The sequence below is a fragment of the Rhinolophus sinicus genome, linkage group LG11 (genome assembly GCF_036562045.2).
Source record: "Rhinolophus sinicus isolate RSC01 linkage group LG11, ASM3656204v1, whole genome shotgun sequence".
NCBI classification, from domain to species: domain Eukaryota; kingdom Metazoa; phylum Chordata; class Mammalia; order Chiroptera; family Rhinolophidae; genus Rhinolophus; species Rhinolophus sinicus.
Window position 1 is genome coordinate 75,267,584 of NC_133760.1, and position 25,570 is coordinate 75,293,153.

Consider the following 25,570-nt stretch of genomic DNA (forward strand, 5'->3'; position numbering starts at 1 on the left):
CTAAACAGCCACTAATGCACTGTGGTTGGTAGTTCAGGGCATGGGGGTAGAGCACGTCTGCCAAATACCTGGGGGGTATCTGTTCCAGTTTCAGTGATGAAAGGAGCAGGAGGCCAAGTGTGGGAAGATAGGGTTAGCCTGTTTCTGCCCCTTTCTAGGCATCACCCTAGAGAGCAAATTCTCTCTGAGCCATTAGCTTCTCCATCTGAAAATGAAAGCATTGAACCAAAAAACGTAATAATAGTTCCAAACCAAAAGGATTAATCTAGCTCATTGAAGTTTTCAAACAGTTCACTACCTCTCCTTCCTTGGAGAACCACTAGATCCCATGATCTTTCAAACTCTAAAATTCTGTTTCAATGTCAGCGTATCCCTGTGATAAACAGTTAGTACTAAAGCACTGACAAGGTCACAGTGACAAAAGATACTATTTAAATAAATTGTGTTGTAAATTAATCTGACTCTAACTCAATACCAATTTTTGGTAAATGGCCAAATGCTAAATTTTTAAATAACATTTTAAGTTCTAAATAAATTAGATTTTCTTGTTCCTCATGAACTTGTCAAATGAACACATTTAATCGTTAGATGAATAGAATCCTAAACCGGAAAACACCCCAGACAACCGAGTTTCCATACCCTTGGAATTTTTTTCTTTTTCTTTTTTTTTTTTTAATTTCATACATTTTACTTAATTTGGTTCAGGCTTTTTTCCTTATTTAAACAAACATTTAAAGAATTCCTCTCCATGTCTGATTGGCTTAAAGGCTAAATCAGAAAACCAGATTGATCTGAGCTATGACGCTAACCTTCTCCACACTCTGAAGCTGATTCCAGAAGCTGTTCTCATTTCTTCCTTCTGCCGCTGCATGTTCTGTCTGTTCCCTTCATCACTGCGTGTGCTGTGAGATGCTCACCTTTACTGATGTTTGCATGTGACACTGGAGAGCTGAGTGACCTTTTTCTAACATCATAATGTAGCTGTATGACTGCAGGTCTGTTCTATCATAACCAGTCAACTAAATATTGTCATTTTATCATTGTTGGCAATTTTAAATGAATAATAAATTCTCATGTAAAGTTTTCTTTTTCCTGTTCTTATAGGAGGATTTATTAAAATAACTTAAGCTTATCTGTCTGTGCTAGAAAAAATTGGAAATGATAGTGGAGACAAAAAATTTATTTAAATTTTAAGAATACTTGGCATTTGTAAAGCATTTGTCTTTGTGAAAGATTTTTTAAATATATTGCAAGCCTCTAAGAAAATAAGACAATTGATATATATTCCTCTAGTTTTGTGTAACAGAGAATTATAAGACTTTTGAGTGGTCTAAAGATTGAGAAAATTTTTGAATAAAATATTTTATCTTTCAGATAGCTTTGCATTAGAAATAAGGTTTCCTGGCAAATTATATCCGTAATTGAACAATTCCATATAAAGCAGTTAAAAATATATTTAAACTGTCCCCCAAGGCCCAGAATTGTATTGAAAAAAGAAAAATGAAAACAAACCCCAGAAGAATAGCAAGCCATTTAATATATACCTGTTGATGTTCTTGAAAGGATATTAAGAACCAAGAGCCCTTGGATGAAATAGAGGGAAAGAGAGAGAGATAGAGGGAGATGGGGTGGGAAGGGAGCGAGGGAGAGAGAAAGAAAGGGAATGGAAGAAGGAAGGAAGGAAAGAAAGAAAAAAAGAAAAAAGGAAGGGAAGGGGAAAGGGAAAAGGAGAGGAGAAGGAAGATAAGGAAGTTGACTGAGCATGAGCCACACTCCCTCCCACCCGAGACCACAGTGCGATGCCTTCATATAACACGTTTGTGTTTGCTCTGCAGTCAGGGTTCCATACCTTAATGTCTAGAATTTCTCTTTGTATCATCCAATTCTGATAAGTACTGATTTAATTGTTGTGGGCTTGTTTTTTGTTTGTTTTTAAGACAATACAAAAGGTAAAATGTACCAGAGAGGAGCCTTCTTGTAAGTATGAAGTAAAGATACTACTTTTGTAAGTAGTAAGAAGAGCTAACGAATATCAATGGGAAAAATATCATGAAGTTTACATAAATATTTAATTTTATGACCCTTTGAATTTTGTATGCCATTGCAGTCTACTAGAGTAAAAGCAATAAATTATTCCTAGACCCAAATACATAGGTTATTAAGATACAATACCCAGCTTTTAATAAGCAGTTGTCGTTTCATTTGTATGAACTGCTTTGTTCTCTCTTTTTACAAAGAATTTTAAAAATACTAAGAAATCCTTAGATATGTACCTTTTATTATTTATTAAAATAATTTAAGGCCAATCATTTAAGATTCACTTATAAGAATTGAATATTACATACATATTAATGTAATACCCATATACCTAGAATATTATCCTGGTGCCAATATTCAGAGAATATAAAAGGTCTGTCTATTATATGTTACTACAGGATGTTCCCAGATGTCTGTAGAAAGTGACCGTGAGGAGTGACACATATGTCCCCATATGTCCCAGTATGCATACCAGCATTGCTCAGAGGGATTTGGGGCTCCATGAGGAAGAAAATACAATGCAGTATTTTGAAAGTTAATTGTATTTAAGCTTAAAATACACAATACCTCTATGTCACATTAAATAAACATTTTTACTTTACTGTTTTTACAGCTTTTTGATCAAGGAAGAATTCAGAAAATTTCCCATGCTATATGCAGCCGACTTCACACACTTAATTCTCTTCTAAAGCTGCTAAATACTGATGAGAAATATCTAACTATGATAACTCTTATGATTTTTTTTAAAACTATATGTGGAGTATCTGTTTTGTTGTCTGATTAAAAGTTTTGGGAACACATGTTGTAAAGATGGCCAGATGATAGAAAATTGTGTATTGATTAATTTTGCTGGTGTATTTTAGATCCAATTTTATATGTTGTGCTTCTGTTAGCTCTTGACACTGAATAGTAGTTTGTCCCCCCATTATTTTTATTCCCAAAAAGGGAATTCAAGGAATATGAGCAGGTTCCTTGACAATATTTGGTCCATCTTAATGGTTTATGTAAATTTATAATTGAGTACCTTGGACACATTGTCAAAACAGGAAAATCTCTATTTCTTACAAATATTTCTATCTTATACCTCAAGATACCAGCTCACTTTTTCAGATTGATGTTGAAATTGAGGAAATCTGTGCATAATTTTAAAATTCAAATTGCTTTGAAATCCTGAAGAGGAATTTTAACTTTTAAAATGAGACAACTATCTTAATTTCAGAAAACCTTACCCGTGCAAGACTGATGATTAAAAATAATTTGTCACCATGTATGTTGATTAGCAGATATAAGATTGAAATAACAGTACAGATTTGTGCTAAGTAAATATTAACAGATTGATAATGTTAGAAACCACATGATCTTCTAGGAATACGTGTTCATGTGTCTGTGTGTAATTCAGAAAGGAGTGGGTAATATCTGTCACTTGTCTTTGCTTCTACTCTCTAACTAGGGTCACTTTAACCCACAGGCTGGTCACCCTCCCTAACCCTTTTGCTAATGAGTGGTGGTCCTGCCCCCCTGGCTGGCAGGCCAACCCTTCTTCAGCAAGCTGCTGCCCAGGGAAATGTCACTTTATTATCAATGCTGCTTAATGAAGAAGGACTGGACATTAATTACTCCTGTGAAGATGGCCATTCTGCCTTGTATTCTGCTGCTAAGAATGGACATACAGGTAAACGTGATAATCTTAGCTCATTCTACTACCCGCTTGCAAAAGGATAGAGTCAAAAGCACTTCTAACCATTGTCATGAGCAAAAGGCTCATTTTGCTTTCAATTTTCACTTACAGGTAGTATGAGATACTTTTTAAATATGATTTAAAGATTTTATGAACATTTTCAAAAGGCCAAATTGTATAGTTCTGTAATAATGTAAAAGTTTATGGCAGCTAGCAAAAAGTAATCTTTGTTTTCTGCACAATGAAATGTATTGTGTATGTAGAAAAGTAACTGTAAAGCACGTTTTAGAATAAAGCACTCCATCTGTGATCACTTTGGTCAGAACAAAATCGCCCTAATTTGTCTGTTAGAAATACCTGATGTGTGTGAAAGTCAAAGCATCTGGACTTGAGCACATGCTGCAAAGGGAAGGTTTTAGTACTTAGGAAAGGTCCTGGGTCTGAAATTGTTCTGCAGTTGGAACAATTTATAGTTATTCTGATTTTTTAAAAGAACTAAGAAGCTGTACAACTATAAATGACATATTGATGAAGTCTGGGAATTATTTTTGTTCCTTAAAATGCAAATCCTATAGTCAAATATACTAAAACATAAGGCAGTGAAGAAAAAGAGATGATTTGACTTAAAATGTAAAGTCAGATAGCATTGCATATGGAAGCCATATGACTGTCGATTAATTCAGATAATATGGCTTCCTTGAAAGTCTTCAGAGCTTTACTGTGTTCAGGTGGGCTAAATGGAAGATGCTCGTGTACTAAGATAGCTCATTATTTTAAAAGTACTTTGGAATTCTTTTTGTTTTTTAATCTCAAAAGCACTATGGAAATTTTCTTTAATATAGAAAAATTAAATAACATGAGTAACAAGTCTAGGTGATAAGTCTAGTTGCCTGAGTCAGGTGGCTTTTTTTTGTTTGTTTGTTTGTTTTTTTGTTTCAGGTGTACAAAACAATGTAATAGACATTTCACCCCTCACAAAGGAATAACCCCCCTCCCTCACTCTGTTGCCCCTCTGACATCGTATATAGCTGTTACAACTCCATTGACTCTGTTCTCTATGCTGTATTCCACATCCTGTGACTATATCGTGTTTTCCCAAAAATAAGACCGGGTCTTATATTGATTTTTGCTCCAAAAGACGCATTAGGGCTTATGTTCAGGGGATGTCATCCTGAAAAATCATGCTAGGGCTTATTTTCCAGGTAAGTCTTATTTTCGGGGAAACACAATATATATAGTATTAAACTATAGTCTGGTGACTTTTTGTGAGTTCTCCTTTACCCTCATTCATGGAGTTAAGTGTAGGGTGACCACTACATGAAAGCACTTTAAAGATTAAATAAAACAAAGTAAAATTTTAACTATTTAAATATAAAGAATGGTATTTCAGTTTGGTAAATGGATTTGGTTGTCCATCCCACAACATTATTTTCTGGGATTGTCTGGAAGAAAAATCTGGTAAAGCATTTTCTAACACCTGACGATTCTGTCATTCAGCAACTCTTCCCAAAACACCCAAAAACTCACGTCTTAATTGGTGAGTCTGGGGTATTGCAGTCTTCAGGAAAGGAGGCTGCTTTCCCCATAAAATAGTCTTGGAGTCTCACATTCACCATGATAAAATTGTCCAGTGAATTCCTTTCGGGAGAGGTCCTTTGGATTTAGGGTCTGTCCACAGCTTGCATAGCATTTGGCTCATCACAACTCTAAATGGAGACTTAAAATGACCTTCTTCTAAAATCCATAGACTGTGTGAGATTGCTGCTGAATGCAGACGCCCAAGTCGATGCTGCTGATAGAAATGGCTTCACACCCTTGTGTGCTGCAGCTGCTCAGGGACATTACAAGTAAGTGATGCTCTTAATTCGTTGTTTTTTGTTGTGTGTTTCTTTCTATATGAAAAGGGCCTCTTTGTATTTTGCACACATATTTCAGTTCTAGCTGAATGTATAAACTACTGCTTAAAATCCATTGGCAATAAATTCACTAAATATTTTTGACGGTTTAAACACAAAGTAGGATCTTAATTTTGCCCTTAATTGTTGGTAAAGAGTTGTATGTGATGGATGAGAAGAAGGGAAATATGACGTGTCCATACTTCACATGAATGAACTTGATTCTGAACTATAATCTATTAATAGTACATCAACATATATGTGGTGATATAATAGACTGTTATACTTTGATGTTCACTGTTTTCCACCCCCCCACACAAAGAAGCTTTGTTTTACTTAAGATGGCATTAAAAGTAAAGCATCAAATTATATTATTTGTACCAATCTTAACTTCCTGATGGCAATTTATTCAGTATTATATCCCAATTTACCTTGTTTTATCATTTAAAAAAATTAGAGCAGAAACTTTACATATTGAAATTAGAGCACAAAATCAAAAGAACCTATCAATTATAATAGATATAACTTTAGCAATGATTTCTTCAGTAGCTTACTAAAGCAATTGAACATGTGTTTCCCCCAAAATAAGACCTAGCCAGACCATCAGCTCTAATGTGACTTTTGGAGCAAAAATTAGTATAAGACCCGGTCTTATATTACATATAAAATTATTATAAGACCGGGTCTTATATATGATATAAGACCCGGTCTTATTTTACTATAAGACCGAGTCTTATATTAATTTTTGCTCCAAAAGACGCATTAGAGCTGATTGTCCGGCTAGGTCTTATTTTTGGGGAAACACTGTAGTAAATGACTTTGTAAAATTGAGTCACATTTTAGTAAGATAGAATGTAGCTAAGTCGCTTCTCTGCCTGTGCTGAAACTTCAGGTTGCAGGCGTTGAGAGCTGTTTTCAAGTGTTTATCTAAATATCCTAATAGAAATGTTCTTTAGCAAATTTCAGACTTCTTGAAATATGAGTTTTAAGGTTCATACTAATGCTATTAATTGTAAATGGAAGTTTTTAAAAATTCTAAGTGCATCCTTCCAATATAGCATTATTTATTGATTTCTCATGTCAACACCCTATTATTGAGGGCTGTAGATAACTGGTTTTGCTATTACATTTTGCATGTGTCCTGACTCCTCCAAGGGAGATCTTTTTCTTCTGGGCTATCACCTTTTACCTTACTGTCACCCGGCAATCTGTAGGGCCATTTGCTTGGATAGTATAACAGTCATGGGAATGGAGACATGAGTAGCTTTACAAAAAGGAAAAACACTGGGGGCTGATTAATTTAAATGTGTATGAGGTACACGCACATATCAATATGTAGTTTATTTTTAAGATACATATAAACAAACCAGATGTTGCCAAGGAAAGCCAAACGGAGACATACATCCCATGTAAAAAAAAAATGAAGATTATGTGAATTGCTTCTGAATTTTATTATAGTTTAATTCTCTGTTCTACGTTTATTCTCACCTAAGTTCACAAACTCAAGCTCCTGCTGTTCAGCTAGTTACTGAATGCCACTGCATCTTGAATTTACCTCATTTCTTTCCATCTTGATTCTCAGGGCTATGAGTTTCTGCTTAGCTGTGTCTTCTTCCTGGGAAACAAGCACCTGTCAGGACATAGGACAGTCTCTGCTGTCTCTTCTCCCCACGTGCTCCCCTGTTCTCTGTCTCCCACTGCCTTATAGCAGGGTCACATGGTGCCCTGCTGTCTGCACTATTTATAATTATTTTCCCAAGTGAAAAATCCCAGAATTACTCAGCAGCCTGATTTTTTTCAAGGTTCAAACTATTTGTACCACAAATAACATACGTCAAGCACCGTTAAATCAGTCATCCCAATAACCTAAACATGTTGCGAGATCTCTACTTTTACAACTTGGTTACAGAAAAGTGTCATAAACCAAATTTTAGCCCTTGGTCAAGGTTGCTGTTTTAAATTTTTCATGGGAATAATTAAATTTGTGATTAAAATATATCTTCTAGCTTTGTTAAAAAACAGTACCCACATAATACCCCCAGTGATTTTATATATATATTTGGCTCCAAAAAATGTATACAAGTGGACACTTTGGTCAACGTTGCTCAAGCAGTAGTTTGCTATAATCAGAAGTGTCTGGACGCTGACGGTAACCACTTTGAGCACCTCTTGTAATTGCAGAAGTCAAATGTGATTTGTATTCATCTTTTGTTATTGGTATATATTGAGTATTACAATTTTAACACAGTTTTCCTTTCTTAAAAAGTGTATACATTTTTTGGCACCGTGTGTGTGTGTGTGTGTGTGTGTGTGTGTGTGATGTATATAAAGATGCAGAATTGCTTTAGCATTGTTTTCTATATCTTGGTCAGGTGGCACTTCAGACATCAAACTCAGCTTTTGTATAATTAATCATAATCTTGTGTTCAGGTGTGTAGAATTATTAACTGCATACGATGCTGACATTAATCATACTGCTGATGGAGGACAGACACCTCTATACCTGGCCTGTAAAAATGGAAATAAAGAATGTATTAAACTCTTGTTGGAAGCTGGAAGTGACCGAAGCATAAAAACTAGTGTGAGTACCAGATTTGGGGGTTTTGTCCTATTACTTGCAATGTGTCTACAAACCCTACAGCTAGGAAAAAAGCAAAACAAAACTTTAAAAGTAGAGGTTGCTTTTTTCTTGTTTTGCTTCTTGAGCTATTGGTTACGGACAGTGTCTGTTGTCTGTTTGAGTCTCTGCTAACTAAAAGCGCTGTCTGTTAGCGTAACCAGTCCTTTATCCTTCTAACATCAGATTATTCATCTGTAAACCAGGAAAATGTTTTCAGAATTAGGGGAGATCATGGAGGTAAAAGTTTTTATTCATTCACCAAATATTTCCTGAGCACCAGCCGTCCCAGGGGCCAGAGAGATGGCAGCAAATGGAACGGTTCACACCCTCGTGGATCTTATGTCCCATTATTGGGGACGGAGGCCAATAAACAAGCAAGTGAAGAGATAAGAGCTGGATGTTTAGGAGATGGGAGTACCTGGGGCGGGGGTTACTTTATGAGAGTTGGTCAGAAAAGTCTTCAGTGCAATTGTGACAGTTGAGCCGACACCTGCAGGAAGCGAGGGCGCGGGCTCTGAAGAGGCGAGGAGAGCAGTGTGCAGGCTGCCGAGCCGAAGTGCAGAGGCCTCAGGGAGGACAGAGGTGGCACCCTCTGCCCCTCGAGGCCAGTGAAGCCAAGTATGAGGTCGTGGGGCCACGGTCAGGGCCACAGGGTGACACAGGATGCCTTTGGATGGTTTTGAACAGGACAGGAATATGAACTAACTCGTTTTTACAAGAATCACTCTGGCTGCAGGGTAAGAACAAACGTAGGTGGGGGCCAGACAGGTGCAAGGAAGCCTGTCAGGAATCATATTTTAATCCAGGGAAGAAGTCATAGTTCGGATCAAGGTTGAGAGGTGGAGTGAGGAATGGTCCAATTCTGGACGTATTTTCAAGGTGCATTACATAATTTGTAAAGTACTGTGGACTATAGAAGTATAAGCTGGCAGCAGTGGCAGTGATGTAGAAAGAAAAAAGTATTGCATAAAGGCTCAGAACTCAGGCTCTGAAATCAGACCTATGGTTTGAACCTTGCCTCCACAATGCTGTGTGACCTTGGGAAACTTTTCTTACTTCTCTGTGCCTTGGTTGACCCCTGTACAAAACGAGGCTAGTAATACTTGTAATAGCCATTATTCGGGGTATTGAGAAATGAGTCTGTCTATGAAAGGCAGTTGGTACCGTGCCTGGGATTTGTAGCAGCCCACAGATGTTAACTGTCATAGTCCTGAGCTGTAATGTGTGAACAAACAGGAATTTTGGGGTGCAGTGGTGCCCCTGGCTAGCACTCGGAGGGGAGTTATTTGTGTTCACTGTTCCACGTAGGACTAATGTTTGTTATTGATCAGATTGTGCAGCGCCTCCCAGAGTTCAGGGTCACTGTCTAATTTGCCTCAGAACTTGAAGCACTGTATGTGGAAATCCACGGTGGTGGAAGCTGACACACTGATGTGAGGGCTGACATCTCCCTCCCACCCCCCACCCCCCAGCCCTGCACAACTCTGATGTTTCCCATACGAGCTGCGCAGGTGAGGTCAGGGACTGAGAAACTGGCGAATCCCTGTGGAATGCATGTCCCTCAGCCACATGGAAATGCACTGGCCATAAAACTTCCCAAGGAACCTTCCCAAAGTTGTTTGTCTTCAATCTATTTTAATGCATTTGAAGACAAGAAATCACCCGTCTGTACACTGACTCAGGCCTATCTAAGGCTGGAGGAGTTCAGGAGCTTCTACCACGCACTGCTCCTCACTGGGCTCCCGTGTTGTTTCAGTTTTGTTGTAACGATCACCACCCTGCAGGAGACTCCTGATGAAAGACAAGTGAACGTTTTAATTTCTGAAGGTTATCTCTACCTTGGATCTCTTCTCTTAATTGAGAATTGACTAGACTGTGCATCCACTTCACAGGAAACACGCTTAAAATGTCCTTGGATATAAACGTGCATTATCTGTTTTACAGGTCACTCTTGGATCCTGGGTTTTCTTACGTAATTTCTCAAAGGAGAACTAATAATTAAGGGTATAACCGAGGGTATAATATAAACGAGGCATTTTCCATTGAGTCCTATTGCTAGAGCTTTAAAAAAAATCATCTTTTTATTTCTTGGAATATCTGTGAAAAATAATCCAGTGTTATATTATTCATGTTATTTCATATTTTGTATTCATGTTATATTTTATCTAAGAAATCTGTGGTTGTCACACAGATTTCATTATGAAGTTATGAAATTCGACCTTACATGTGAAAAATGAATTTTAATCACCAAGCTAAGTGACAAGTAGTGCAGCATAAAAATTTGCCACGTCCTGTAAATTGGAGAACAGAACGCTGTGATCTCCAGCTAGTTGTTGATAAGCCGAACCAAATAATTAGAAATACAGAGGTAAACAGTATAATTGACAGAAGATTTTAAGGGAATGTAATTTCTTGTGACTTTTAATAAGAAGTCAAAGGAGAATGGAAGATTGAACGTTTTTTTCAGGAAGGGCTGCTTGACATTTGTAATAGAAATTAGGGAAGGTTAAGAGGGCTTATACTCTGAGGCCAGGGAAGGCTAATACACAACGAACAAGCCATGAAAAGCTTTCCCTGGCTGGAGCCCACCCACACTACATGGCATTTCGGTTACTGCCCAGCCGTGGTCTTGCCTCAGTCTAGTTGCCTTCTTCAGTGAGAAGTCCAGAACCAGAGAGAAAGCCACATCATCAAGGGACAGGTTAAGCGAGTGATCAGACGACTCAGTGTAAATGTACGTTGTTACCATTTATTGTCTAGTTTTTGCCCAATGTTTTATCTCATTATTAAAAAAAAAAAAAAAAAGATGTGTTGAAGCTCACTGAAATGTATTTAGAATAGCAATATGAAATAACCACATGAAAAAAAAAATGCCAAAGGGAAAATAAAGCTAGGAAAGTAATATAAAGCCAAAACACAAATCATCAAAATAATGCTTAGTTCTTTTATGAAAGTCTTAAAAGTCTAATGAGGAAAAGTAGCTGCGTAGCAGGCAGACCCATCCTGTGTAACAAATGTGAGACTCTAGAAGGGACCAAGATTTTCCCTAGAATAGTGCGTGACAAACTTCAGTGCATCACTGTGACCTGGAGGGCTTGTGAGAATAGATCTCTGGCCACCACTGGGCAGTTTCCGGTTCTGCAGGTCTGGAGTGAGGCCCAAGATTTGCAAGTGTAACATGTTCCTGGTGAAGCTGCTGTTGCTGATCTGGTGACCACACCTGAGAACCACTGTTCTAGAAAAGAGTTGAGTCGGCTCTGGCAACTGGCTAAGTCTGAGTCGGCTAAGTGGATGACAGGCTTCAAAGTAGCGTATTCTAGAGAATGGTCCCAGGCGTTTTAGTTGGAGCATTTTCTAAGCCTGTGCGTACCAGTACCCCACTGCAATCACACAACAAGCACTTCATAGAGCCCCCATGGGCATGAAGTAATTTGGCTTTGTTTTTCTTGTATGTCTACCCTTTCCCTATAATCTAGAATCCTTCCTTCTGGAATCATTAGCATAAAATTTTAAGATCACTAGAAGTAAAACTCGCTTATAATGGAATTCATTTACTACATTCCTAATAACACATTTTTAAAAAAAAAAAAATCTCTTTATGCTGAAGTTCGTTCTCTTTTGTAGCATTAAATTGAGATTTTGGTTTTCCATATGTAATGCTTAGTTACTGACCTAGCCAGTCCCTGCTCACTCCAAATGGATAACTATTAGGTGGAAATTTTACAAACTAGCAAACATGAGTCATAGCAATGGGAAATCCAGCAATTGATGGAGGTCAGGGACTCAGCTCTTCAGTGATACTCAGGGGTGGCATGCCTGTTTTGCCCAGCTCAGTGGTCCATGCCCAAGCACGTGTAGGGGTGAACTTTTAGTAGTTCAATATTAATGTTGCCATCAACCATTCCCCCGGTTGTTTTATTTTCAGGATGGCTGGACACCAGTGCACGCAGCTGTGGACGCTGGTCATGCGGACAGCCTCAAGCTTCTCATGTACCATAGCGTACCAGTGCGTGGCCACTCTCTGCATGAAGAAGAGCCTGAGTCGGGCGTCTGTGGCTTGGATGGAGGAGAAGGGCGTCCTGAAGGCACAGCCAAGCCTGTGGTTCCTGCAGACCTCATTAACCAGGCCGACAGAGAAGGCTGGACCGCTGCCCATATTGCTGCTTCAAAGGGTTTTAAGGTGGGTCTGGGGGCATCCGACCTCATTAATCAGTTGTGATCTGATGAATGGCAAAGTTGTCTGCTGTCGAGTGAGTGTACTGCATTTAATAATAGGAGTGTGTTATACCCTCGTAGGAGATGATCGGCTACCAACATGCACTGCCTTTTTTCTGTCCACAAGATAGTTATGATCAAGAATATATGAGACTTACGTGGAATCTAAAGAACAAAATAAAAGAACAAACAAAACAGAAACAGACTCATAGATACAGGGAAAAACAACTGATGGTTGCCAGATAGGAGTGGGGCTTGGGAGCTGGGTGAAAAAGGTGAAGGGATAAAGTACAAATTAGTAGTTACAGTGGTCACAGGGATGTAAAGCACAGCATAGGGAATATAGTCTATAACATTGTAATGACTATGTAAAGTTATTCTACACTACCTGGGGATCACTTCGCAAATTATATAAACCACTGTGCAGTACACCTGAAACTAACAGAATATTATTGAACATTAGCTATAATTGGGTAAAAAAAAAAGTGAGACTTTTTATTTAAAAAAATTATATTTGGAGATTGTTAACAAGAAATGGGGGAGTAAATTCGGGCATTTTATCTCAAATTAGAAAACAAGTTTGTTATTGATTTATTCCCCTGGATTGTTAGTTCAGTACCAAGGCCGTGCTGCTAGGTGGAGGGGGACAGAGTTCAAGTGCATGCCCTCTGCAGTGGACTGCCTCCTTACGCCCTGCCTGTGCTGTCCTACTGGGAGGTGGAGAGCTGGATTTCACTCATCAGTTAAGAGTAGAAAAAGTTTCTGATTATTAAGGAAGTGACATAATATAGAAGCACATTCACTTGTGCTTCTTTTTCTATTTAGGTCACTTTGGAAACAATATACTTTAGCAATAATGAGCTTAGGAAGCTCCTGGGTGCAGGGCACTGTGTGCTAACATTTGCAGGGGTCATTTATGCCACTGGGTAACTCCTAGTCCAGTGGCAAGGGTGTGGGGTACAAGACAGCTGTAGGGCAAGAGAAGCACAAAACATTAAGACAAGGGGAGTAGAATAGCAACCATAGTTGGAAAATATGTTTTCTGAAAAAGCAAGGATAATTGACATGTGGTTAGAACAGTATACAATGCACTTTTTTATTTTTGTGGAAAAAACGAAGCCAGCACACATGTTTCAGAGAGCAGAGCTACGGGGACGTTGAGCTCAGGAATGACTCATTGTAGAGGAGATAGAAATAATTGGGAGCCTTGCAGAGGGGCTTCAATTAGCCATCATCACTGAGAGAGAGCAGATGAGATGGAACAAGAGGAACAGAATGGAAGGCGGTGAGGGCAACAGCTCCAATGGAGCTAACGAAAGTAGTGATAAGTGAGACTGGACGGGTGTCTCGCAGTGTGGCACGGGCCTTCAGTGAGTTACGGAGTTTGGGTGTTATGTACTAATCAGAGTAAAACCATTGAAAGGTTTTGCCCAAAGGAGCAAAATCATCAGCTCTCTAGTTTAAATAGATTAATTTAGCAAGCACATGTAGAAGACTTGGGATTATGAAAAAAATAGTGTCAGGGAGAGAGACTAGGTGAAAGATGATGGGAGTGGTAGAAATAAGAAGAGACATTACAGGTAGGAATGTCCAAGGGCTGAAGACAGATTAGATATGGGAAATGAGGGAGCTGAGCAGGGTAACAGTGGGTTCCCAGAAAGAGAAAAGAAGAGGTGTCATGAACAAGAAGACAGAACGTGGGTTTAGACATGCAGAATTTAAGCGCTGTGATATGTTCATCCAGATGGAGACGCCTGGGAATAGCTAAATGTGCATTTGGAAGTTCTGTTGGGTAACTCCCTCTTATTGTTATCCAGAGCAGGAGCTGTTCATTTTGGACTTTGGTTTAAAAAAAAAAACCAAATGATTCAGTTGAATGTAGAGGTTTTGTTTGTTAGCAGTCGTTCCCCCTGCCCTCCTTGCCATTTTATCCTTTAACCAAAAAAAAACAAAAATTATGTGAACTTGATTATATATATATATATATATATATATATATATATATATATATGCATTTAAATGGAATGTCATAGCATTTGACATAAAGGTTTTAGGAGACAAAGATGGGAAATGTGTAAAGTTTAAATTTGAAAATACAGTTAATCTAAGACAGTGAATCTCATTTGAAGGTTCAAAGGAGCATAGGAGGGGTAGTTTGCAACCAGCCTCCACCCCCTAAGGAACGTCTCAGAGTATAATGCAAGATGTTACTGGTAGGAGTGTGTGTACATGCGCTCAATCTGGATCCAAAATAAAATTAAAAAACCCGAGCCTGACTGATATAGAACATTCAGCTAACGAACCTCTCCACTCTCCGGGGTGAGTCACCTGTGGTGTAGGGCGCTTGTGCTGTAGCTCAGCTCCTTAGTTATGAGCTCCATACTATCCTGCTGCTTTGTATACTGGGTGGTATCTTCACGGATTCTCGGGCCCCTGGTCACTGTGGATGCTCAGTCATTGCGGCGTAAAGGGCACTGTGACCTCTGTCTCACACAGAATATGACTCTCCCTGTGTTCTCTTACTTTGAGAAGCCTAAGATGAATTGCGACAAGAGAGATTATAAAAAGTCAGCATGACTGGCGATATTTACACACTTCTAAGTAAAATAATAGATTAAAATAATGTGGGGTTTTCTGTAGCCCTGGAGTGGATACTTAATCTTCCAGTCTTACCTCTTCATTTTTTGATTATTATGATTATAAGGACATTTCAACCCTGGAGGGATTCATAGATAGAAGTTGGGAATGAAGCCCAGATGGCTTGATTTCATTACTTTTCACACTATACCATGCCACCTTCCTTCCTAGTCAAAGGCATTAGGAAACATTTTTGCATCATTTGCCTAATACACTGTTTATATTCTGGCTGAGATAGTTCTCCAGAGAGGGAATCAATTTACAACTAAATTGTGAGGACCAGTTTTCTGAAAAATTAAAAAACAATTCTTAGTTAATCATGTGAGTAAAAAGGTTCTACACTGACCACAAGTAGAGCGTTTTTTAAAAAAAAAAAAGTTTCTTCTCTCTATAGTTGTATATATCTGTCCAATCTACATAACGTAATAGTACTTTTACCCAAGAAGATGACCAGTTTTCACGTGTTTTTCAGCAAAAAATTGTGGGATATCAGAGCTGAAAGGGAAATAGCTCATCCAGTCCAACACCTTCGTTTAGCAGATAAAAAAATTAAGTGTTGGAAAAATAGCACAACCAATTCTGCAAGGTCAATTCATAGATCAGATTCCCAAGTCAGTGCTTTTTCCATTTTAGTTCTTGGTCTTTTTCCCAGTGGTTGAGCAATTTATGCAAATCACTATTTTGTGTTTGGTAATAGAAGTACCTCTCTCTAAACCTAGCCTGTAATGACTTGGAGCTGAGCTAATCGTTGAGGATAAACCTTTGTTTTCATCACTTAGTATAAATAGAAGAGTTTTTTAGTGAAACTCTCTGTTCTGTCATGAGACTTTTGACATGTCAAGTTCCTGCAGTAGAAACATATTAGGGAGATTGTGTGGATTTGAGCATCTCTGTTGCTGAAGCTCTCATACAAAGAGAGTCTTTATTTGGGTGACTGTGTGCTTCTGACTGCAGGAGTACATTAGAATTCTCGCTTATACTTTGCCAAAGCGGGTGGTTTCCTATCGCTCATGCTCGTATGTGGTCTCTCTGGGTTGACTGTTTAAGGCAAACACTGTTCCTTCCTTGCCTCCCCTCCAACTTTGATGATCAGGCTTTGACTTTGTTTCTCTGGATTTTCTCTTTTGTTTAACCCTAAGCAATTTTCAAGTGCCATTCATAGCTGGCTAGTCCTATTTTTAAAGAATTTATCCAGTCTTTCACCTTTCTGCAATAACTAGTCCCAAACCCAAATCTCCACTCCTGGCTTTTGAACCATCTTCCAGATTTCTATTTCAAGCATCCTAGAGGCCTTCTCTGAGCTGCCCACTGGCCTCTGCTGAGGTAGTGACCCTCTTGTTGCCACTTTTCAGCCATTTTTGCCTTGTGTTAGGATTGTGGTCTGCCTGATGCATTGTTGACTTCTAGGCAGGTGAGTGTTGGCATTTCCTCTCATACTGTAGAATCCACCCTGTTTGGATGGTCTAGATGAGGTGTGTCTCAAGTGCAGAGGCCCACATGGGGCCCGAGATTTAGATGCCCGCTCCCCAGGCCATGGCTGCAAAGAGAAAAAGACGATTAGGAATCACTTAATTTCTTCCTTGTCACACAGAGTTGGGTATCTGGCTAGGAGAGGAGAAATACAAGATACTTGTGAAGTTGGGCCAAGTCTTTGGGATTAGATGTCAATCATAATAAATGCAAACCTGTTCTTTGAAATCTGTTTTTGTGCTTTAGATTCTCTGTGTTTATTTCCTTTTCACCCTTAATTTTTATAGAATTATTTTTGAAAGGCCAGACTGACTTAGCTGTGTGTAAACAAAGGGAAAGCTATTTTTTAATAATCGTTCTGGAATGTTCAGTGCAGACTATTGCACCCTTGCTTACTCTAGGCAGCAGTGGTTAACTGACAGAATCCTAAAGGGTTCTAACATAAACTTAGCCCACCAGAGTCATGCTCCACCCCTCACGTGAGACGTGGACTTTCCAGTGTTTTCTATTAACACCTGTCACAGATATGAGTTTGACCCTCTTCCCCTCTCACTCACTCTGTCCTTTCTTCCTTGAATGAGCTTATTGATCCCCAGAATATAACCTGTAGAGATTCCAAATTCTTTCCTCTATCCCTACCTAAGAGTTTCCCGAATCCATCCAGGAAGGTTCCTACCCAGGAAGCCACCGTTTCCCGGACGTGTCCTTGGTAACTGGAGGAACCAACTTCCCAGTCTGTGTGATGCAGTCCTTCTTATGCCTCTCATTCAGTGTAACTACGAAGAATGCCCCCTTTTACTCTTAAAGGTGTCCCGGTTTTGACAATTGTGTGGTAGCCCTGTTGATGACCGAATTCAGTTTTGCTCCCACCAGACAGCTCCAGTGGGTGCGTCTCTGGGCTCCCATGTTTATGCCCCTCAGCTGCTCTGCTGCATCTCTTGTTCTCTCTTAATCCAAGAAATCACCTGGCGTTTGTGTACTTGTCCCATCTTCCTAACTTAATGAATTCAATTGATTGATGCAGCTCTCGGTTTTATTCTTTGATAAATGAATGTTGAGTGTGTTGCGTCTTGGATATCCCATGAGCACTGTCCTTGGAAAGCCCTTGTCCGCTGTCTGCACTCATGCGGGCCCTGCCACCATGTCCTCATCCAGCGTCTCCAACTCCTTCATGCTGCTGTGGGAGGGACCGCTCTAACAGGGGGACTTGGTCATGTCACCTACCTGCTCAGCATCTTTACAAGGCTCTGTCGCTTCCGTGATATGTGCCAGAGCCGATGTGGCCTCAGGCTAACCCCACAGACACTTCCTGTCTCCTTCCCTTGGAGTCCTGTACTCTGACCATGCACCGCTGGCTGCTGTGCACACATCCTGCACTCTGTCTCCTCTCCCTGCCTTTGCATCTCCTGTTCCCATTACCTCATGTGGCCTCTTCTGTCCTGACCCTTCCCTGCCTGGATACATCTCAGCGCAAGTCCTGGCTTCCAGGAGGTAGATATTCCCAGGGCATCTCTTCACACTTCACTTACAGAGCTTGTACTTTAACACTGTAATCATTTGCATGCCTCTCTCCCTTTCCGCCTGCCCCCAAAAATCTCTTTTCCATCTTTGTATGTGCCATGCCCAGCAGAGTCTCTAACCCAAAAGTACTAAATGTTGAATCAATAAGTAAACGGACTATTACTACAATTCTTTCTTAACTGGTCTCCTTCCTGTCCTCCTCTTCCTTCCAATATATCTCTCAGTTGCACCAATTGGTTTTCAGACCTGAGCCAATCATGGCACCTTCCCACCTGTACATGTTCTCGTGCCTATAGAAAAGCATCCAAAGTCCTCAGCACTCAGCCCTTCAGAGCTGACTCCAACTGTCTTCATTTTAGGCTACTCACCCCCAACTCTGCCTTTTGGCTTAGGTGACCATTTCCCATTTTGACTGCTTTCATCTCCACCATTCTGCAAAACAGTGGGTCCATCCACTGTTGCTCCAAGCACCTGCACAGGACCTTACCTCCTGGACTACAAACTGCTTTCGCTTTGCTCCCTCTGCCCAGTCTTGAACTCTCAGCTCTCTGCCTTGACTTTGGCGGTATCTCTAGCTCTTCAGACTTGGGGTTTCTCCTTAGACTCCTTGGCACTGAGACCTTGCCTCTCAACTCCTTATAAAGGACCATGGGAGAGATGGTTTACTGGCCCTCATCATCTCTCCTCCTGTTTCTCTAGACTAACGGATCACTCAGTTTTCAGTGGGGCCCATGACCACCCAAAATAAAGATGTAACCTTCTCCAGCTTCCTTTGCACCTAAGTCCTGGTGAGTGGGATGTGAGTGGAAGTGAAAGCTGAAGCCTAAGCCACTGCTTTTCTAAGTCTGTTATTGCAGACGTACCTGGATGGCAACGAATAAGACTTTGGCTTGACTAATTCATCTCGAGCTCTTGCTCTTCGTCACTTGGATAGGACAATGTGCCCCATTGAGGTCCCCTGGGAACCCATTTCCAGAAGCATGACTGGCATCACAGCATTTATTCTCTTCGCACAGCCCACCCACCAAGGGGCGAGCTTAGATTCTGTTCTCCACTCCCCCCACACATAGAGCTTTGCTCATCATTTCAATAGCCCCCTTCCTGTGCGCATTTCCCAAAGTCTGACTTCACAACGTTTTGTTCTCCCTGAGAATCAGAACTGTTGCCTTATTCATTGTCACAAGCCAGGGCTCCAACACAGCGCCTGGCACAGAGGTGCTTGTATCTTCTATAAATTGTGAGGATGAATGAGCACTACGTACTTGCAAAGTGTTGGAACTGTGCCTGGCACCTACTATGTGCTCAAATACTGTCGTTGTGCGTTTTCTTCTTTGCGTTTGCTGCTTGTGAGCCCAGCGTAGCACCCAGTGTGCACATGTGCAGCAGTGTTGGGAAGCGTCATCCTGCTTTGTTTCTATTTCGTGCTTCCTTAAAGACAAAGTCAGCTGCTTATATAATTGCCCACTGCCTACCTGAGCGTAATAACAATTAGGTACGATATCCTTTGAGGATCAGAAACAAAAGGATCTTGCAGATTTGGGTTGCATCTTTTATCATTTCTGTTTGTAATTTGGAATAACATCACCTAGAATTGAGATCAGTGACATTTATTGATGTGCTGTAATACCTTACCACTTAACTGAATAAGTAGGCTGTTTTCTAATTGGTGATGTTTTTGCTGATTATAATAATAACAGCAGCTAATAAATATTGAGAGTTTAGTAAGTCCTGAGAATATAAGAGCTCTTTATTCCTCTTTTCATAGAAGTCACATAACTACCCTGTAAAATACAGATTTTTGAAACACAGATAAGGAAACTGAAGCAGGAAAATGTTGAATGATTTGCCAAAAGAGGTAGATAGAAAACATTTGTATTGGCAGGGTTATAATCCAGATCTGTTTGTCTTACCTGCTTCTGCTGCAAGTACTAACTTGCATGATAAATGTGTTATTTTTATCTCTTATCATCGGGAAATCACAGAGTTTAGTGCTCAGACTACATTCTACTTAGTACTCACTCTTATTAGAGTTAATCTCTAAATAGACATTCCTGAAATGCTCATTAACTATCTTATGCATTTATTAGTTTTATACAAATTAATGAACAGTTTCCTAAGAATTGTTATTTATATATTTGGCTTTGTTTTCAGTTAAGTTCCTGGCTTAGTGATTTCTTATATCTGAACGCCAGGCCTACAAAAGCCAGAGCTTTACAGTTGTAGAGCAGACCCCTCCAGCCTGAGCAGGAGCAGTCAGAAGCAGAAGTCCTAGCTGACTCCCTTTGCAGTCAGGTGAACTTTCTTTACTCGGGGGTCCTCTGCTTCCTCTCCTCCGTTTTGTGGGTCCCAGGCCTAGCCCCCCCCCATCCCCACAGCATCCCCAAGAAATCTGTATTGGCTTTGCTCTCAGACCAGCACTGGCTTCCTGTTCAGATTTTACTTAATTGGTGGTTTCAGCTTATTCCTTGTTTTTCTTTGTGGCCCTTAGGGAATTCCTGTCCTTCCTTGTGGTTGTGTTTAAAGTGCTTTGGGGCAATAAGAAGCAATTGGAACTCACATGTTCGTTCTCCTGGTGGCAGTGGAAATTGGTATAGTTACTTCTGAAAGTGCTTCGCAGTGTATACTGACATAAAACAGATGCATACCGTGGGACCCAGCAGTCCCACTCCGGTACACACACTCAACAGAAATGTGTATATGTGGCCACCAAAGGGACCTGTACCAGAATGTTCGTAGGAGAACCCAGGTGTCCATCAATAAGACAACAGATAAGTAAATTGTGGTATATTCACATCATGGGAGACCACACAGTAAATTGAAAAAGTACAAAACAAACCAAAAAAGATTAACTGTGACTACTCCTAACACTGGATGAATCTCAAAGACGTTACGTTTCATGACAGAAGCCAAATGTAAAAGTGTGCCTGCAGCATGATTCCATTTATATAACATCCATAAGCAGGCTAACCAATCTCTGATAGTAGAACTCAGAGTACTGGACACCTGGTGGGGAGAAGGGAGGGCTCATGACCGAGATGGAAGCTTCCAGAATGCTCCTTCCACAAGTATGTGCACCTCGTGATCATTCTTCAAGCTGCACACTTGTCTGTGTACTTTTCTATTTAGATGTTATACTTCCAGAAAATATTTACATAAAAAGAAAAATATGTTTTGCCAAACAGAAAACAGGTGTTTTATAGCAACAGTGGAGAAGGCTTTCAGACTGTCTAGTTTACTGTGTTGTCAGAAGTGCAAATCAGCCTCAAGCATGGGCGTGTTCCCTTATGTGTGTGTGTGTGTGTGTGTGTGTGTGTTGTGTGCATACATGCATGTGTGTGTGTGTGTGTGTGTGTGTATGTGTGTGTTTGGGGAAGTGATGAGAAGGGCATTGCTTATTAGTTCCTTCTGGTCTGTGCAGTTTTGTGCTTATTCTTGTGGAAAATCAGTAAAAAATGTGAAGCAGGTCTGTGAAGAGGTAAAAGTTGATACAGCAGAGTTCCTTGGCAAATATCCTGATGTAATATCATGCCAGGCAATTGCGCATTAGAAAATGTTTGCAACTATACTGTTTTACTTCTTCTTGGGCTTGAAAATTTGGGGAAAATAATCAGTTCATAGGTTACTGATGTTTTTGAGTGAAGATTTCCTTAAGCAGCACAGAAGAAAAAGCCGAAGAAGAAAGGGAACATGACTTCAATATCTATTGGGAATGTTTTTCTAAAAATTCAACCAGCATGGTCTTTATAGATTTCATAAGGATAACGTAAGATGTCAAATATAAAAGTGCTTGCAAGGACTCTGGGACAGAATTGGTGAAGCCGGTGCCTATGCTGACGTGACCTGCAGAGCACCTCGTAGTCCAGCGGACATCAAGTAGCTTCCAGTTGTGGCGAAAGCCTCTGTGTTGCCATATTGCCAGAAAAGGACATGGTCCGCTGAACTCCGTTTCTTCCTAATGTCGCTCCGCAAGCTGAGTGATTAAGATGCTATTTTGTTCCTCTTGAAACCTAGGAGGCTGTTCTGTGGAGCAGTGTTTAGATCCTATGATTTGCATTTAAATGAAGCACTCTTCAAGTTTCATTTTGAAACATTGTTTAGAATAATCTGTATGTTTGGGTTGCTATAAGGGAAGTAAGATTTCTAGCTGAGAATTTCTGATTTGCTTGAGGCAGGCAACTGACTTTTCCCTTTGGGTGTTAGCTCAAGTGTATTCATTGGGCCGTGAGGTAATAGAGCTCTTGTCTTTACAGAACTGCCTAGAAATCTTGTGTAGGCATGCAGGGCTGGAGCCGGACAGGAGAGAGAAGTGCAATCGGACGGTGCACGACGTGGCCACTGACGACTGCAAACACCTGCTGGAGAATCTTCGTAAGTGCCCTTCACAGCTTCCCTGGCCCCCCACCCCGCCCCCCACAGTGCGGGCCTCTGGGATGCTGGGAAATTCTCACACAACTCCAGTTTTCTCATTCTCTGCTTAGCCGTCTGTGCGCCCTAGCTACTACAAAAATATTTTATTGATTATTAGTGTGGTAATTATTGTTTTCCATGTAGCATGCCATTTTTCCAGAATTAATTGCTATTCAACTAAGGTAAGCTCTTCCTTGCATTTTACTGACCTAGGAAAGCATGCTAAGTAATTATTGCTCTTTTCGTGTGACTTAGGTTGTCTTTGTAGACATGAGACTAGCAGTGTATGAGAAATCATGGGTGGGAACTTGGCCGTTAGCTGGCTGTATGAGCCTAGGCAAGTCGTCTGGTTGCCCACCTGTCTATGAAGGTCATTGACGGTGGTTTTGGTTTCTTCCAGCTCTAAGAATATATGCTCCACAGAGCAATTTACGAAAGGTTCACTTGTGGGTTTATAAATATGGAGTGCTGGATCATATAAAATAGCGTGACCTCTTACATTGAGATTATCACCCAATCCATTCAATCAGCCAGCTGTACCAGTAATTCACATTGAATTTATGTTCTAATGTTAAGAGTCGGAAAATGAACAATAAACATTAGAAATAATTCATCCTGTGGCATGTGGGGTGGTTATATGCGCTATGGAAAAGACTAAGGGGGATTGGGAGTGGGCGTTTTTAAAATAGATTTGGCGTAGATTCAGTTTTCCAAATGATGGGCAGGGTAGCCTCACTGGTAAGACACCTAAGCACACACTTGAAGGAGGTAAGGAGGGCAGCTACCTAGATATTCCAGGTTAGAACTTTCCAAGCAGAATATCAAGTGTGCAGAGGCCCTGAGGTAAGGGGCAGAGCTGGTGTGTCTGAGGAGCAAGGAGGGCAGGGTGACTGGGTTAGAATGAGCGAGGGCAGAGAAGTAGGAACACAGGTCAGAGACGTTCCAGGATAGAGTGGCATAGGGGCCTGGTCTTGTTGGAATTTGTAGCCGTTGTAGGGACTTAGGGGGAGCCATGCTCGTGTTTTAATAGTCTCACTGGCTGCTTTGTTGAGAATAGATTCTAGGAAGTCCCAGCTAGAATCAGGGACCTGTTAGGCCAATATGTGGTAATCCAGGTAAGAAAACAATAATGACTGCTCAGTCTAAGATTGTAGCCAATGAGGTGGTTCTGGATATAGCTGAAGGTACAGCCAACAGAACTGCCTGATGGATTGAAAGTGAAGTATGAGAGAAAGGAGACTCATTGGTGACTCCAGGTTTTCAGCCTAAGTAACTGGCAGGTTGGAAATGCTGTTACCTGTCTGTCTAGGGGAAGGTAGGGGGTGAAGCAGCCTGCTAATGAGGATCAGGAGTTCAGATTTGGATGTGTGAATTTGAGGTGTCTCTTAGGACTGTGGGAGACGTCAAGTCAGTGGGAATTCTGGAGGCGAGTATGAGCTGGGTATGTCAATCTGAGAGTCAGCGGTCTGTAGACGATATCTGAAGTCATGGGACTGGGTGAGGTTACTAAGGAAGTGAACACAGAAAAAAATAAGCGTAATGACATTGCAACACTCTGTCATTAAGAAATCTGGAAAAAGTGGAGGGACCAGCAAAGGAACAACATTAAAGAGTGACCAGTGAGGTCTGAGGAAATCCAGTAGGAGTGTACATCAGAGAGCAGAGAGACATCCGTTGGCCGGATGCTGGCGATAAGGACTGAGAATGGACAGTCAGGAAATAAAATCATCCACTAGTTGGTCAGTTAATGGAAAAAGCCAGTTTAAGAAGTAAATCATAAACATACACATTTTTAAAACATTTTATTTTACTTTAAAACATATAAAGTAGTTCTTTCATCCACTTTTAGGTGTAAGTCTTCATTTCAGTTTGGTTCTACTGATTGAAGTTCCACACACTCTGGTTTGAACAAACCACACAATGCTTCATCTATGATTTCTAGTGTTTGAGAACTTAAATATGTGAAGCAAACTAAAGCAGCATCTGTCTCGAGATAGTTAAATTTTTTTTCTAGTTTTCTGTAATTGTCTCATCTATATCTCATTAAATGACTTTTTTCTTAGCAATTCCTTTGTTCAGTGTAATTAAAGCGTTCAACTTAGTAAGTTCAGCTTACTATTTCGTAAGAATAGTAACCCATTTCATCAGTTTAGAGAATATTAATTTACTAATTAGAATTAGGGTAATGAGTTAACAGACAGGAAATTTGGGAATAATCACAAGTGACTCTTGGTAAGCATTTAATTCAGTTCATAAGAATGGAAGTGCGTGGGGGTGCTGCCCGCCTTGGTGGGGCTTCAGTCAGGTGGTATCACAGAGAGATTAGAAAGATCATTTTAGAAGCTTCTACTGTACTGTTTGACTTTTATCAAATTCTTACTAGTACTCACTATGCAACAGATAGTGGGTTAAATCTATTCCAAACATGAGTTCATTACTCTTCATAACAACTCAATTGTATATTCCTTCCATTTTATAGAAGAAATTGGGCTATAGAGAGCTCAGAGCGGTTTACCTAGTACACAGAGCTAGTAGAAAGCTGACTCTGAGGCTCAGACCAAGGTTGTATGACTCTGAAGCCACTCTCCTAACACTGACCTATACAACTATGTGTGTGTCATGTGCCACTGAGTGGCTCCAACGCTTGGCGACCCTATGAATAAGTGATGTCTACAGTGTCCCATCCTCAGCAGCCCTGCTCAGCCCCTGTAGACTCAGCCTATGGTTTCTTTTATATATATAAAGTGTCTGTACCCTGTCTTATCCATGATATTATCAATGAAGATGAGGAGAAAGGGCAATATAGAGAATTCAGGGTCCAGAGAGGGAGAGGGTTCTAGTTCTCTTGTTTTTTAAAGAACCTGAGAATCTTGCTGAAAGGAAAGAGTCAATGAAATAGAAAAGGCCAAAGATATAAGGAAAGGTGAACAATTCAAGCGAGCAACATGTTCCAAGGAAACCATGAAGAGATGGAAGATCAACGTTTACTCCGGTATAAGAACACTGAATTAATGTTATTTAAAGAAATAGGATAGCAGCCTTTTGATTTGTTTTTAAAATCTTCATATCTGCTTATTTTGTATAATAGCT

The 25,570-nt window shown here is 40.2% G+C and overlaps 1 protein-coding gene across 3 annotated transcripts in view; it reads left to right on the top strand.

Moving 5' to 3' along the window:
* CTTNBP2 (cortactin binding protein 2) overlaps positions 1 to 25,570 on the top strand; it is a 134,667-nt gene that overhangs the window by 65,017 nt on the left and 44,080 nt on the right. For all 3 annotated transcript variants that reach the window (XM_074315676.1, XM_019743209.2, XM_074315677.1), the window contains 5 exons: positions 3,506 to 3,709; positions 5,463 to 5,562; positions 8,041 to 8,191; positions 12,156 to 12,410; positions 22,324 to 22,441. In XM_074315676.1, the coding sequence (XP_074171777.1) occupies positions 3,506 to 3,709; positions 5,463 to 5,562; positions 8,041 to 8,191; positions 12,156 to 12,410; positions 22,324 to 22,441 (828 nt within the window). The remainder of the gene's footprint in view (positions 1 to 3,505; positions 3,710 to 5,462; positions 5,563 to 8,040; positions 8,192 to 12,155; positions 12,411 to 22,323; positions 22,442 to 25,570) is intronic.